The sequence below is a fragment of the Macaca thibetana genome, chromosome 13, assembly GCF_024542745.1.
Source record: "Macaca thibetana thibetana isolate TM-01 chromosome 13, ASM2454274v1, whole genome shotgun sequence".
In the NCBI taxonomy this organism is placed as follows: Eukaryota; Metazoa; Chordata; class Mammalia; order Primates; family Cercopithecidae; genus Macaca; species Macaca thibetana.
In genome coordinates, this window is record NC_065590.1 from 38,498,235 (window position 1) to 38,511,904 (window position 13,670).

Sequence of the window (13,670 nt, forward strand, 5' to 3'; positions counted from 1 at the left end):
CCCTCATTTTCACATCTAAATTAGAAAGTTACATAACTGGGAAGGAGTTGTAGAAAGACATACAAGAACTGATGAAAAATATAGACTATTTCTGACAACTGTCTTATGAAGAGAAGTTACTAGAGTCACAAAACTCTTTACATAGTCTAATATGTATGGTAGAAAACTTCATTATACCCAAAATGAAAATACACCTACATTTGAAGCCAAGGTTACTAACAAATGTGATCTTGGGCCTCAGTTTCCTCTGAGATGTTCAATGATGGTACAACAGTAGCTCTCAATTTTGAAGGGACACTAAAATTGGGAGAGTTTATTTAAGATACCACTGATGCACAGGCTCCACACACCAAATGAATCAGAATCTCAGAAACAGGGTCTAGTGGGGCAAAAGTGATTTTTGTCCCTTCTCTCCATTGCTTCTCCTACTTTTCCCAAAGAGAATGTAATTTTTTCCAAGTACATTGATCCAAATGTAGGCCTGGCCAAACTGTTATTGGTTTTTTGTAGCTGGCAACCTCCTGCCATTAGACTAGATAGGTGAGCCTCGCCTCTTGTTTTCTCTCTCACCTGCTCTGCACTATAGCCATCCCTTTAGGAGTAGCTGTTCTAAAGGTTCATTGTTCAGACTCAAACTGGGCAGGGATGGAGGGTGGGGTTTGGAAAGGCTCTGCTGGGATTTTCAGTCTAAGTCACATTCTCTGGCTCAGCTTTACCAGAGAGCCCTGCATAAAGGATCATGAAAATTTAAGCCTTATTTTTCCCGGGCTAGAAGAGGTAAATCTTCCTCACAAGGAAGGGAAGGAAAAGCAATTGGCCAAACAGAACTTGGGCATTCCTCAGACCTGGTTGTAATACTCCCTTGATGTCATCAAAACCTCACAAATAGCTTGAATATCTTGGATCTGCTCCTCTCTATAATCCATCAATTAAGATGTTTCTCAAAGTTTTTCTTGTGATTATCAAACCTTATGGGTTGGGATAAACAGAGGAAAACATGTATACTACAGATTTTCTTCTGAACACAATAATTTCTCTTGAAAAAAGGCAACGTCAAGTGACATGTTCAGAGTTCAGAGAATACAGTATATGAGGGCCCAAAGTTTATACAAAACAAATTTTGTTTTAATAAGTTTTATGGCAAATATATCTGAGCCAAAAACATTTTGTTTTCATTTATTAAGCTTGCCTCCATAAGTAAAGCAAAGGAATTGAGTGTATAGTGACCAGGCCCCACTTCTCTAGCTGGAACACAGGCTCCAGTGAGAAGCGGTTCCTCTCTCTGGGAGAGAGGATAGGAGTGAGGAGAATATATTTGAAGACTGACCTCTAAGGTAGATGTTGGCATTTCAGTCATTTTGGTGCACAGTCTTCCATGAACAATCCTGTTCCTCTGGTTTTCCCTGAGACTGAGACAGGGATCCACAGAGCTCAGCCATGGGACTAAAAGGATCATGAAAACTGTCATCATAAGCTACCTCTCCCTAGAAAGGAAGCATGCCTGAACTTTCTGTCCTGGGGCCATCTCTATCTTTCTCTCTCTTTTTAAGTACTTCCAATAAATAGTCCTCATTTTCTTTAAGAACCCAGTGTTACAGAATGCGTATTTCAGCCAAACCATTCTAGTGAGTTAGCAAAAACTGAAAGAGGAAAGAAGGTCTACAAATATTGTCAGTTAGCCCAGAAGTGATCCTGAAACAGGCTCTTAAGAACTATCCCATCAATTTGTTTTTCTCATCACACTTAGCAAGAAAATGGTGGTTAAATGCAATCTGAGAACCACCACCAATGGAATAAGAGAAGCCAGGTTTTCAGAACAGAGGTGCCAAATTATGACCAGAGTGAAGTGGTCTCCCCCTTTTTTTTTTCCAGTCTGAAAATTTCTAAATTTTCAACAAATACTGTATTAAACAATACTATATTAAAGATTAGTTTCAGTAAGTCTGAAAAAATTGGGCTAGTTTTTGTCTTCATAAACTCAGCAATAAAAGGCAGCTTTGATTTCTCCTTATATAGCATATGATTAATTTCTATCTAAAATACCTAACGAAGAAACAATCAAATAATGAATTTTTAAAAATCACCTTGGATGAAATGGTAGACTCTTCCTGATCAGTATTTTTGCACTTTTCTCCTGTATCTTGTTCTGCTGATGTATATTCTGAACTTCCTGATGAAATTAATTGCCTCCTTCCTTGCTGTGTTGTGTTTAGTTGGGTTTTATCTTTGCAGATTTCTTCTTTTCCACTTCCCTGGATTACATTACCTTAAACACACATAAAGAAAAAGAAGAAAATTATCTTCAGTATCTTCAAATGTCAATAATCTATACCAAAAAAAGAAAAAAGAAAAAGGATTCGAGACCAGCCTGGCCAACATGGTGAAACCCGGTCTCTACTGAAAATACAAAAGATATCCAGGTACGGTGGTGTGCACCTGTAGTCCCAGCTACTTAGGAAGCAGAAGCATGAGAATCAGTTGAACTCAGGAGGTGGAGGTTGCAGTGAGCCAAGATCACACCACTGCACTCCAATCTGGGTGACAAAGTGAGCCTCCGTCTTAAAAGAAAAAAAAAATGCTAACTTGGAAACACTTATGTGCAAATCTCAGAAAGTATTAAGCAGCAAAATGGCTAAGAGCTCCAGGCCTGCATTCTACCAGGCTGAGATGCAAATGGGGACTCCATCCCTTAACTATTTCATCTCACCTTTCTGAACTTTGGTTTCATCATCTGGGTAATGGGAATTATAATTCATGGAATTATTAGGAGAAGTAAATGAAGTAAGATAATGTAAACTATCTAGCAGAGTACCTGATACATGTTATTTTTTTTAATTGTAGAATTGAATTTCTCTAACAGAAAATGTGACTTATAGCTATCCAATGAACTTTACATATACTACTTATTTTTTTTTATTATACTTAAAAGTTCTAGGGTACATGTGTACAACATGCAGGTTTGTTACATATGTATACATGTGCCATGTTGGTGTGCTGCACCCATTAACTCGTCATTTACATTAGGTATATCTCCTAATGCTATCCCTCCCCACCCCCACCAAAATAGGACCCGGTGTGTGATGATCCCCTTCCTGTGTCCAAGTGATCTCATTGTTCAATTCCCACCTATGAGTGAGAACATGCAGAATTTGGTTTTCTGTTCTTGTGACAGTTTGCTGAGAATGATGGTTTCCAGCTACATCCATGTCCCTACAAAGGACACGAACTCACCCTTTTTTATGGCTGCATAGTATTCCATGGTATATATGTGCCACATTTTCTTAATCCAGTCTGTCACTGATGGACATCTGGGCTGAGTCCAAGTCTTTGCTATTGTACATATACTACTTATTAAACCCTAACATCTACAGTGAGGAATTAAACTTAAGCTCTTTTTTTTTTTTTTTTTTTTTTTTTTTTTTAATGAAATAGAGTCTTGCTCTATCACCCAGGCTGGAGTGCAGTGGCACGATCTCAGCTCACTGAAACTTTTGCCTCCCTGGTTCAAGCGATTCTCCTGCCTCAGCCTCCCGAGTAGCTGGGATTACAGGTGCGCACTACCCTACACCTGGCTAAATTTTGTATTTTTAGTAGAGACGGGGTTTCATCATATTGGCAAGGCTGGTCTTGAACTCCTCACCTCAGGTGATCCGCCTGTCTCAGCCTCCCAAAGTGCTGGGATTACAGGCAAACCCAAAATAACCCAAACAGGGAAGTGACTTCAACAGACTTTGCCGATGAAGTAAATAAATCTCAATAACAATGGATATTGTATCCCATAAAATACTTACCCAAAGTTTAATGCAGTTGGCAAACCTAAGTCACTATCACATTTTGTTAACAAATTCATATTGTCCAAGGCAAATTGTCCTTCTCCTCTACTTGCGAACGATGTCTTCATGAAGGCAGAAACTTTACATGCCTTGTTCACCGTACCTCCCTTGTCTCCAGTACCTTCAACTGTGCCTAGCACAAAACTGATGCTCAATAAATATTTCTGAGTAAATGAATTTTGAACATGAACAATTTGTCCAAAGATTCCCTTAAGAGCCAGGATATAGGTATGTAAAGCAATCTGTAGTCATTATTCTAATGTTCTAAAGCAGGGATTAGCAAACTTTTTCTGTAAAAAGCCAGAAAGTAAACAGATTAAGCTCTGTAGGCCATACAGTGTCTGTCAGTACTACCCAACTCTGTCTTTGTAACATGAAAGCAGTCACAGACAATGCACATATGGTTGACCATGGTCATGTTTCAATAAACTTTATTTACAAAAACACGCAGTGGGCCAAATTTGGCCCATGGGCTGTAGTTTGCTTAGTCCAGTTCTAAAGGACATTCGAGTAGCCTAAAATAACATTCCCTCATTCAGTTCAGGAAAGAAATGCCAATAGAATACTGTCCATATTATAAACAGGAATATCAATTGAACCAATATAAAAATAATACATTTATCAAATGAAACTGAGGAATAAACTATTATAATAACTAAATTTTAACTAAATTATTTAAACATTCATCAAGAATCTAAATTAGAAAATAGTTAATATCATTTTTGGAAACTGTCATAAACAGGACTTAATAGGACAGTGTAGCTTGGTACAACAAATGACCAAATGCTGTAACAGTTACGAATTAAACCAAGTGACATACTGAACTAGTGGTATTGCTGATTATGCTAAGAACTAAAGTAAATTAAACAAGACACAGCTTCTACACAAATGGTAGTTTATATATTCCAAGTGTCACAAATGTACCCAAAATTCTAAATTAAAAAATATATATATTTAAAATAGTTCTTCAAAACTCCAAATTCTTTACTACAAACCGCCTCTAGGGACTAGAGCTAATTTTTTTTTTTCCTGCACGAGAAGCCATTTTGGTATTATTAAAATGCTCTTCACGAAGAGTGCATAAAAAACGAATAGCTTAAAATGGCTAACAACAGTCTTTATATCTGGTATGGCAAATATTCTTCTGAAATCCAAAATAGGTACAGTCAAATGATAGAAATATAAAAGAAATTAACTATTAATACAAAACAGCTTGATTTTAACTATTACCAAAGGCACTTATATGAGCTGTTACACTAATACTACATGAACGATAGCTCAATTATATATATATATATATGTATCATTAAAAATACATCCATCCAATCTTACCCTTTAGAGGAACTACTCCCAAACAGCTATATTAACTATTGCATGTGTATACTTCTCAATTTTTTCCTGTGTTTAAGCAAATATATCTACAAATACATATGCATAAACATATACAGGACTAAAAGTACAAATGTTATTATTTCTGCGGTTTAAATACCTAGGATTGCAATTTCTGGATCAAAGTGTATTGTATATTTAAAAATTTAAGAGATACAAGTGATTTTGAAAGGCTGTACTAATTTATACCTCCACAAGTAATGTTCCATAATACTCCTTTCTGCCAACAGTGGATATTATCAATTGCTTAAATGTTGATAAGTTAATGAACAAAAAATGGTAACTAGTTGTTTTCAATTTACATTTTCCTACCTGATAGTAAAGTCATAACATTTACTATGTGTATTTATTATTCTGTAGTATGTCACACATAATGCCCAAAATTTCTACTGAGTTTTATCTTTTTTGTTACTAAGTAGACAATTTTCTAAAAACTTTCTTTTATAAGTGTGGTAGATAATGTATCTCAGTATACTGCTTGGCAGGCTATTATTTGCCTCTGACTTTATTTATAGTGTCTTTTGCATAGAAGTATTTTTCCTTTTTATTTAGGTAAATCTATCAATTTTTCCCTTAGGATTCCAGGTTCCCTATCATCTTAAGAAAGTGTACAGGAGTAATCAAAATATTTTTCCCATACTTTCTTCAAATGCCTTGTTTTAATATTTATATTAAGACTATTAATTCAATAGAAATTTGTTTCTGAATATAGTATAAAGTAGTACTTTAACATTATTTTCTTCAAAATGGAGAGCCAATTTTCTCCACGTCATTTATTGAATAATATACCCTTTCTCCATCAGTTTGAACTGGTATGTGTTTATAAATTAAATGTATTTTTTTATCTGTTTCTGCATGTTTCATTCTTTTTTTTTCTTTTTTTCTGGTCTAAATTACCTATTCCTCTGCCAGAATTATCAACTACTAAAAGCAGGCATCAGGCCCAGATCAGGAGAGTTCCATGAAGAAACATAATTTTTCAATTATTCAAATTGTCCCTGACCATATATGCAAATAATTCAGTGCTCTAACATTAAAATCTCACATAGAAGGCACACATAAAGAAAAATACGGACTAACCATAATATAGATAAGAGATGTCCTAAACCAAATATTAGCAAATTTAATCTAACAGAGTATAAAAACAAAAAGTTATCAAAAGACTGAACTTATTCCAGGAACACAAGCATAGTATATTACATTAGGATATCTACCAATATCATTACTTACATTAACACACGAAAATGCAGAACTATTTCTATACCAATACATTTTTAAATAATTCAACAGTTATTCCTGAAAATAAAATGTAAAAATAAAGTGAACCATACTAAACATGATATAACTATTTATCAGAATCTAATACCAACAATATAAAATGCTAAAATATTAAGAGAATTTCTATTAAAATCATGAACAAGAACAGACCAATTTTAACCATTTTTATTTAAAGTTTATAGGGTTCAGCTAATAAGACAAGAAAAGAAAGCAGTAGATAGATCAGAAGAGCCAAAATTACCCTAATTCTATAGATAATATGATTCTACAGCTAGAAAATATAAGGTTCAAAAACTACTAAAATTAAATAACTTGGCCAAGTTGCTGGAAACAAAGTAAACAGAATAACTAGCACTTTACATAAATGTAAGTACAGTTTGAACTATAGTCCAATTAAAATAATGTATAAATGCTCAATATTTATAATATGCATCAAATTGCCATGGTGAAAATATTCACAGTACAAAATTAAATGCAAACCAAACAGTTGGGGGACTAGTTCAATCTTCATCAGCATGTACCACTTTTTACAACTTCATGTTGGTAGCTTAGAAGATGCAGGAAGAGGAGCTCTATAGAATAGCATGATACCAGTGAAAATATAAAAGTTCCTTTTTCAATCTACCAGGAGTATCCTAACCTAAGAGTTAAGATTAGTCTTGTGGCCTGGAAGGCTGAAGGAACAGAGATAACTGGAGATCAAGAAAGAGGAGACTCTGAAAACCTTTGCCTAAATATATTTACTTCTCTATCACTAATGGACATTTAAAAAAATTCAGCCCAGGCCTAAAAAACTCATGACAACATCCAAGAGCTAGTACCTGAGACATAAAAAATAAAATAAATTAGAACTATATTGGCTGTCCACTTTCAACACTTCTATTCAACATAGCATTGGAAGTCCTAGCCAGAGCAATCAGACAAGAGAAAAAGTAAAGGGCATCCAAATCAGTAAAGAGTCAATAAGTCAAACTGTCACTGAGTCAAACTGTCACTGTTTGCCGACGATATGATCATATACGTAGAAAACCCTAGAGATGCATCCAAACAGCTCCTAGAACTGACAAATGAATTCAGCAAAGTTTCAGGATATAAAACCAGTGTACACAAATCTGTAGTACTGCTATACACCAACAGTGACCAAGCTGAGAATCAAATCAAGAACTCAACCCCTTTTATAATAGCTGCAACAAACAAACAAACAAACAAAACAAAAACAAAAACAAAACTTAGGAATATACCTAACCAAGGATGTAAAGGACCTCTACAAGGAAAACTACAAAACACTGCTGAAAGAAATTACAGATGACACAAACAAATGGAAATATATCACATGCTTATGGATCGGTAGAATCAATATTGTGAAAATAACCATACTGCCAAAAGCAATCTACAAATTCAATGAAATTCTCACCAAAATACCACCATCATTCTTCACAGGACTAGAAAAAACAATCCCAAAATTCATGTGAAACCAAAAGACAGCCCAAGCAAGTCTAGCCAAAGCAATACTAAGCAAAAAGAACAAATCTGGAGGCATCACATTACCCGATTTCAAACTATACTACAAGGCTACAGCCAGCAAAATAGTATGGTACTGGTGTAAAAACAGGCACATAGACCAATGGAACAGAATAGAGAACCCAGAAATAAAGCCAAATAATTACAGTTAACTGATCTTTGACACAGCAAACAGAAATACAAAGTAGGGAAAGGACACCCTATTCAAATGGTGCTGGGATAATTTGCAAGTCACATGTAAAAGAATGAAACTGGATCCTCATCTCTCACCTTATACAAAAATCAACTCAATATGGATTAAAGACTTAAATTTAAGACTTGAAACTATAAAAATTCTAGAAGATAACATCAGAAAAACCCTTCTAGACATTGGCTTAGGAAAAGACTTCATAACCAAGAACCCAAAAGTGAATGCAATAAAAACAAAGATAAATAGATGGGACTTAATTAAACTAAAAAGCTTCTGCACAGCAAAAGATAATCAGCAGAGTAAACAGACAACTCACAGAGTGGGAAAAAATCTTTGCAAACTATGCATCTGACAAAGGACTAATACCCAGAATCTACAAGAAAAAACAAATTAGCAAAAAAAAAACAAATAATCCCATCAAAAAGTGGGCTAAGGATATGAATAAACAATTCTCAAAAGAAGATATACAAATGGACCACAAACACACGAAAAAATGCTCAACATCACTAATTATCAGGAAAATGTAAAGCAAAACCACAGTGCAATATCACCTTACTCCTGCAAGAATGGCCATAATTTAAAAATCAAAAACATAATAGATGTCGGTGTGGATGTGGTAAAAAGGAAACACTTTTACACTGCTGGTGGGAATGTAAACTAGTGCAATCACTATGGAAAACAGTGTGGAGATTCCTTAAACAACTAAAAGTAGATCTACCATTTGATCTAGCAATCCACTACCGGGTGTCTACCCAGAAGAAAAGAAGTCATTATATGAAAAAGACACCTGCACATACACTTTTATAGCAGCACAATTTGCCATTGCAAAAACATGGAACCAGCCCAAATGCCCATCAATCAATGAGTGGATAAAGAAATTTATATATATCTATATCTATCTATCTATCTATATATATAATCACATAATAGCACTTGTTAAATGAAAAAAAATTAGGGTGGTATTTGATAAATGGCACAAAGTAATAGCCTATGTTTTAAATTAGACTTCATGTTCACAACTAAAAACAACTAGGCTAAGCTATACATTTACACAACCTCTATCTCCATAGAAATAGTTTATAGTTTTTCTTCAGAAAAACTTTCAAATTCTGTTTACTGTTTTCTTGAAAGTCAGCATTAGTAGAAACAAAAACCTACCTCCACTGATTGCTGGTACTGAAAGGTTTTGATCACTTAAATGTTCTGCTAACATCCAAGCTGGAAGGATTCTTTTCCTCTCGGCAAGGATTCGCTGCTGCTTACTGAAGTCTCTACTTTCACCTAGGAAAGACTAAAAAGGCACCTATAAATTACTAAAAATAATCACGTCTTTAATGAATTTGCAAAATATTTGCTTTGCAGAATACTACCATTAAAATACCCATATGCAACTGTAGACTGAGTTCATCAAATTTCTTGAACAAAGAAATTATTTCTATTAGTTTAAATGTTGGATTACTGCCATATTCTCTAGAGCTTAACTTAAAATCAGCAAAAGTAGATAAATGCTAGCAATATTATCATAATAGGCCTAATTTCAGTTGTCTTTTCTGCCTTCATCATAATTTGAAGAACATATTATAAATGGATGAGATCTCAAATTTCTCACCACACTATTTGTGGGAGTCATCTGGGTCTTGGCTATTTCTGTGCTTCCTTCCAGTTGTGAGGCACCAGTAGTCTCATGAGGTAAATTAATCACGGGGGATTTTGGTGTTTCATTCAATATATTATCTTCATCAAGCATTTGACTGTTTCTATAAGATAAAATAGAAACTTGTCTTTAATTTTAACACTCTTCTGCTGCCTTAGAACTACATCTAAGTTATGTCCCTTTTCTCAGACTTAGCAAAAACAAAAAAGCAAATTATAGTATATTAGAATAAAATATATAGACTAGAATATGTTCTTTATTTCCTACCTGCTGTATTGCCATAAAATACATCAATCTTTCCAAATCATGGGCCTAGAAACCACAATTATTTTTGAGATGTGTGTCAGCCATCTTTCTTAAGGCATAAGAGCTCTTTATTTAATATTTGTCCAGATGGTCCACAAAAATTAAGATCACCACCCAGCCTCTAGAGAGAAAATGTAAACTGCAAGGGCATCAGCTAAGCTAGTTAGATGCTTGGAGAAAAAAATAAATAAAATTCTGAGTTTAAGTTGACACACTGCTACCGAAGTTCAGGGAAGTATTAAAGAGCTACTTATGAAATATCCCCAAACTTGTAGTATAGCTGCAAGCTAAATGTTCTGGAACAGGAACATCCATGGTCACATGTGGGACATGCCAGCAGAACCAATTACCTCATACTCCTGCAATATGCAGTAAGATCATCCAAAGTTGTTGGGTTATTATTACTTACGTATGCATAGACATGATCCAACAAATTTGTCTTTTTGAAAATTTGAAACTACAGATGAAATACTACTCAGAAATAACAAGGAGTGAACTTCTGATGTGTACAAGAATATAGATGAATCCCAAAGGCATTTTGCTAAGTGAAAGAAGTCAGACACAAAAGGTATATTGTATTACTCCATTTATATGACATCATGAAAGGTAAAGCTAGAGTGACAGAAATCATATTAATGGTTGCCAGGGATTAGGGGTGGAGTGAAGGGACAGACTACCAAGAGCCATGAGAGAACATCTGGGGAAATGGAAATGTTCTATATCTCACTCTAGTAGTATTTTAAATGACTATATTGTCATTTTTAGTGCACTGAATTGCACATTTAAAAGGGATGAATTCTACTGTGTGTAAATTGTCCTCATTAAATGTGAATTTTTAAAAACTAAAGACATAAGATTTTAGAAGTGTGTCTAGCTGAGAAGAGTCTAATTAACCATTTGTTTTGTTTGTTCATTTTAGTATTTCTTATACGGGAATAATCTCCTTCAAAGGCAGTCTTCAATTTCAATGGCAAGAATTAGCCAAAAGAGCAAATTTACTTAGAGTAAATTACTATGCGGCATCACATTTTTTGTTCATTCAGTCAATATTTTTAAAACTTCTACTGTGTGTCAGACACTGCGCCAGGTGCTGGAAACATATCTTGGAAATGTCTGATTGTCCTATCTATGAAAGTTCACTCCACTACAATACCCAGACCCATTTTACTCGTAGGTTACAGATGTACTTCCAAATTATAATTTTTTTCAAGTTTTCTTAATATTTAACATGAAAAACATTAATAAACATTCAAGAGTAGTGATGATTTTTCACAATTTATAGTATTAGGAATTAAGTAACATCGTCAATTCCATTTCTAGTTTATTTTCTATTCTGGCATAAGTCTGAGATGAATTCATACACACTCTATAGTCCATATGTAATTTGTATTAATAGTTACCCACAATAAATGTAATAACAAAAAAATCTCAGAACAAAATTCTCTTTAACATTTCATTCAAAAAAGTACAAGCACAAATTATTCTATTACACATTTATTTAAATATCGAACACTGTCACTGTGATATATATTTTTATTTTATCTTCAAATACTTGTATGAGTAATCAACTATCACAGGATTTATAAAGTATCATTACAGAATATTTTAAATAAAAAATTAAAACTTGGAAAGTTAAATGCAGTCTAATAAAGGTAATAGAGTTATCCTTTTTTATAATCACTTTATTGAAAAATAATCCATATAGCCATAAGATTCATCCTGTTAAAGTGTACTATCCACTGGTTATTAGTATGTTAACAGAGTTGTGCAACCATCACCAATATTTAATTTTAGAACATATTCATCACCTCAAAAAGAAATTCCATATGCATTAGCAGTCTCTTCCCATTGCCTCTTCCTCCTGCTCCTGGCAACCATTAATCTACCTTCTGTCTCTATAGATTCGCATTTTCTAGATATTTCATATAAATGAAATACAGTATGTGGTCTTTCATGTCTAGCTTTTTCACTTAGCATAATGTTTCAAGATTCATCTGTGTTGTAGCATATGTAAATATTTCATTCCTCTTTATGGTCAAATAATATTCTACTGTATGACTACACAATACTTGTTTATCTCAACAGTTGTTGGACAGCTGAGTTATTTCCACTTTTTGGCTATTATGAATAATGCTGCTGTGAACATAGATGTACAAGTTTTTATGTGGGTACAGGTTTTCAGTTCTTTTGGGTATATACATAGGAGTGGAAATACTTAGCCACATAGTAATTCCATGTTTAAACTTTTGAGGAACTGCCAGAATATGTTCCAAAAAGGCTATACCATTTTATAATCCCACCACAATGTATAATAGTTCAGTTTCTTCACAACCTCACCAACACTTGTTATTATATTTTTGATTATAGCTTTCCTAATAGAGGCGAAGTGGTATCTCATTGAGGTTTTAATTTGCATTTCCCTGTGACTAATGATGTTGAACATTTTTTCATGTTCTATTGACCATTTGTATACCTTCTTTGGAAAAATGTCTATTCAAATCAGTTATGCATTTTAAAATTGGGTTGTTTGCCTTTGCATTGTTGAGAATTCTTTAGATATTCTGAATGTTAAGTCTGTTATATGTGATTTACAAACATTTTCTCCCATTCTGTGGTTGTTTTTTCACTTTCTTAACTGTGTCCTTAGAAGCACAGAACTTTTAAGTGTAATGAAGTCCAATTTACCTACTTTTTCTTTGTTTGCTTGTGTTTCTGGTGTTATAACCATTGCCTAATGCAAGGTCACAAAGATTTATACCTGTTTTTTTCTAAGAGTTTTATAGTTTTAGTACTTATATTTAGGCCTCTGATCCATTTTAAATTAATTTTTATATAGTGAGCAGCAAGAGTCCAACTTCATTCTTTTGCATGTGGATATCCAATTGTCCCAGCATCATTTGTTGAAAAGACTATTATTTCCCCCATTTAATTGTCTTGACACCTTTGTCAAAAACCAACTGGCCCTAAATGTGGGGGTTTAATTCTGGACCCTCAATTCTATTTCCTTGATCTATACGTCTTTCTTTACACCAGGACTGTCCTGATTACTGTAGATTCATAGTAGGTTTTGAAATCAAGAAGTGTGAACCCTCCGACTCTTTTCTTCTTTTCTGAGATTGTTTTGGCAATTAAGTTATTCTTAAGTCTTTCAAATATATTCCAAATTTTGTTTAAATATGTTATGCATTTTCATATCTTTAATATAAAATATGCTACTATTATGAATGAGCTGGATCTAAAAATACATTTTAAATAATCATAAATGAATTCAGAACTTGCATGTTATCATACTATCATGACATTTTCATTAATGTTTTATTGTTTCTTCAATATCAGTGATTAAAATTAGTATTTACAAGGAATCTACGTACTTAGATTTTCAACAATTTGAAAAAAAAGTAATGACATATAGCAAAGGATTTACTTTACTTTCCTCATAAGTGTCTTAAAATAAATAATCTCCCTAGAGTGAAAATGTCATACTTCCTCATCAGCAATG

The 13,670-nt window shown here is 33.8% G+C and overlaps 2 protein-coding genes across 5 annotated transcripts in view; one reads left to right on the forward strand and one right to left on the reverse strand.

Annotated features, from left to right (window-relative positions):
- Window positions 1-13,670, forward strand: part of CNRIP1 (cannabinoid receptor interacting protein 1) — a 1,091,934-nt gene that overhangs the window by 880,924 nt on the left and 197,340 nt on the right. The window lies entirely within an intron of this gene.
- The window catches only part of APLF (aprataxin and PNKP like factor), a 96,651-nt gene that overhangs the window by 42,596 nt on the left and 40,385 nt on the right, over window positions 1-13,670 (reverse strand). For both annotated transcript variants that reach the window (XM_050754452.1, XM_050754453.1), the window contains exons 4-6: window positions 9,821-9,968; window positions 9,370-9,502; window positions 2,085-2,266 (exon numbers count right to left, since the gene is read on the reverse strand). In XM_050754452.1, the coding sequence (XP_050610409.1) occupies window positions 2,085-2,266; window positions 9,370-9,502; window positions 9,821-9,968 (463 nt within the window). The remainder of the gene's footprint in view (window positions 1-2,084; window positions 2,267-9,369; window positions 9,503-9,820; window positions 9,969-13,670) is intronic.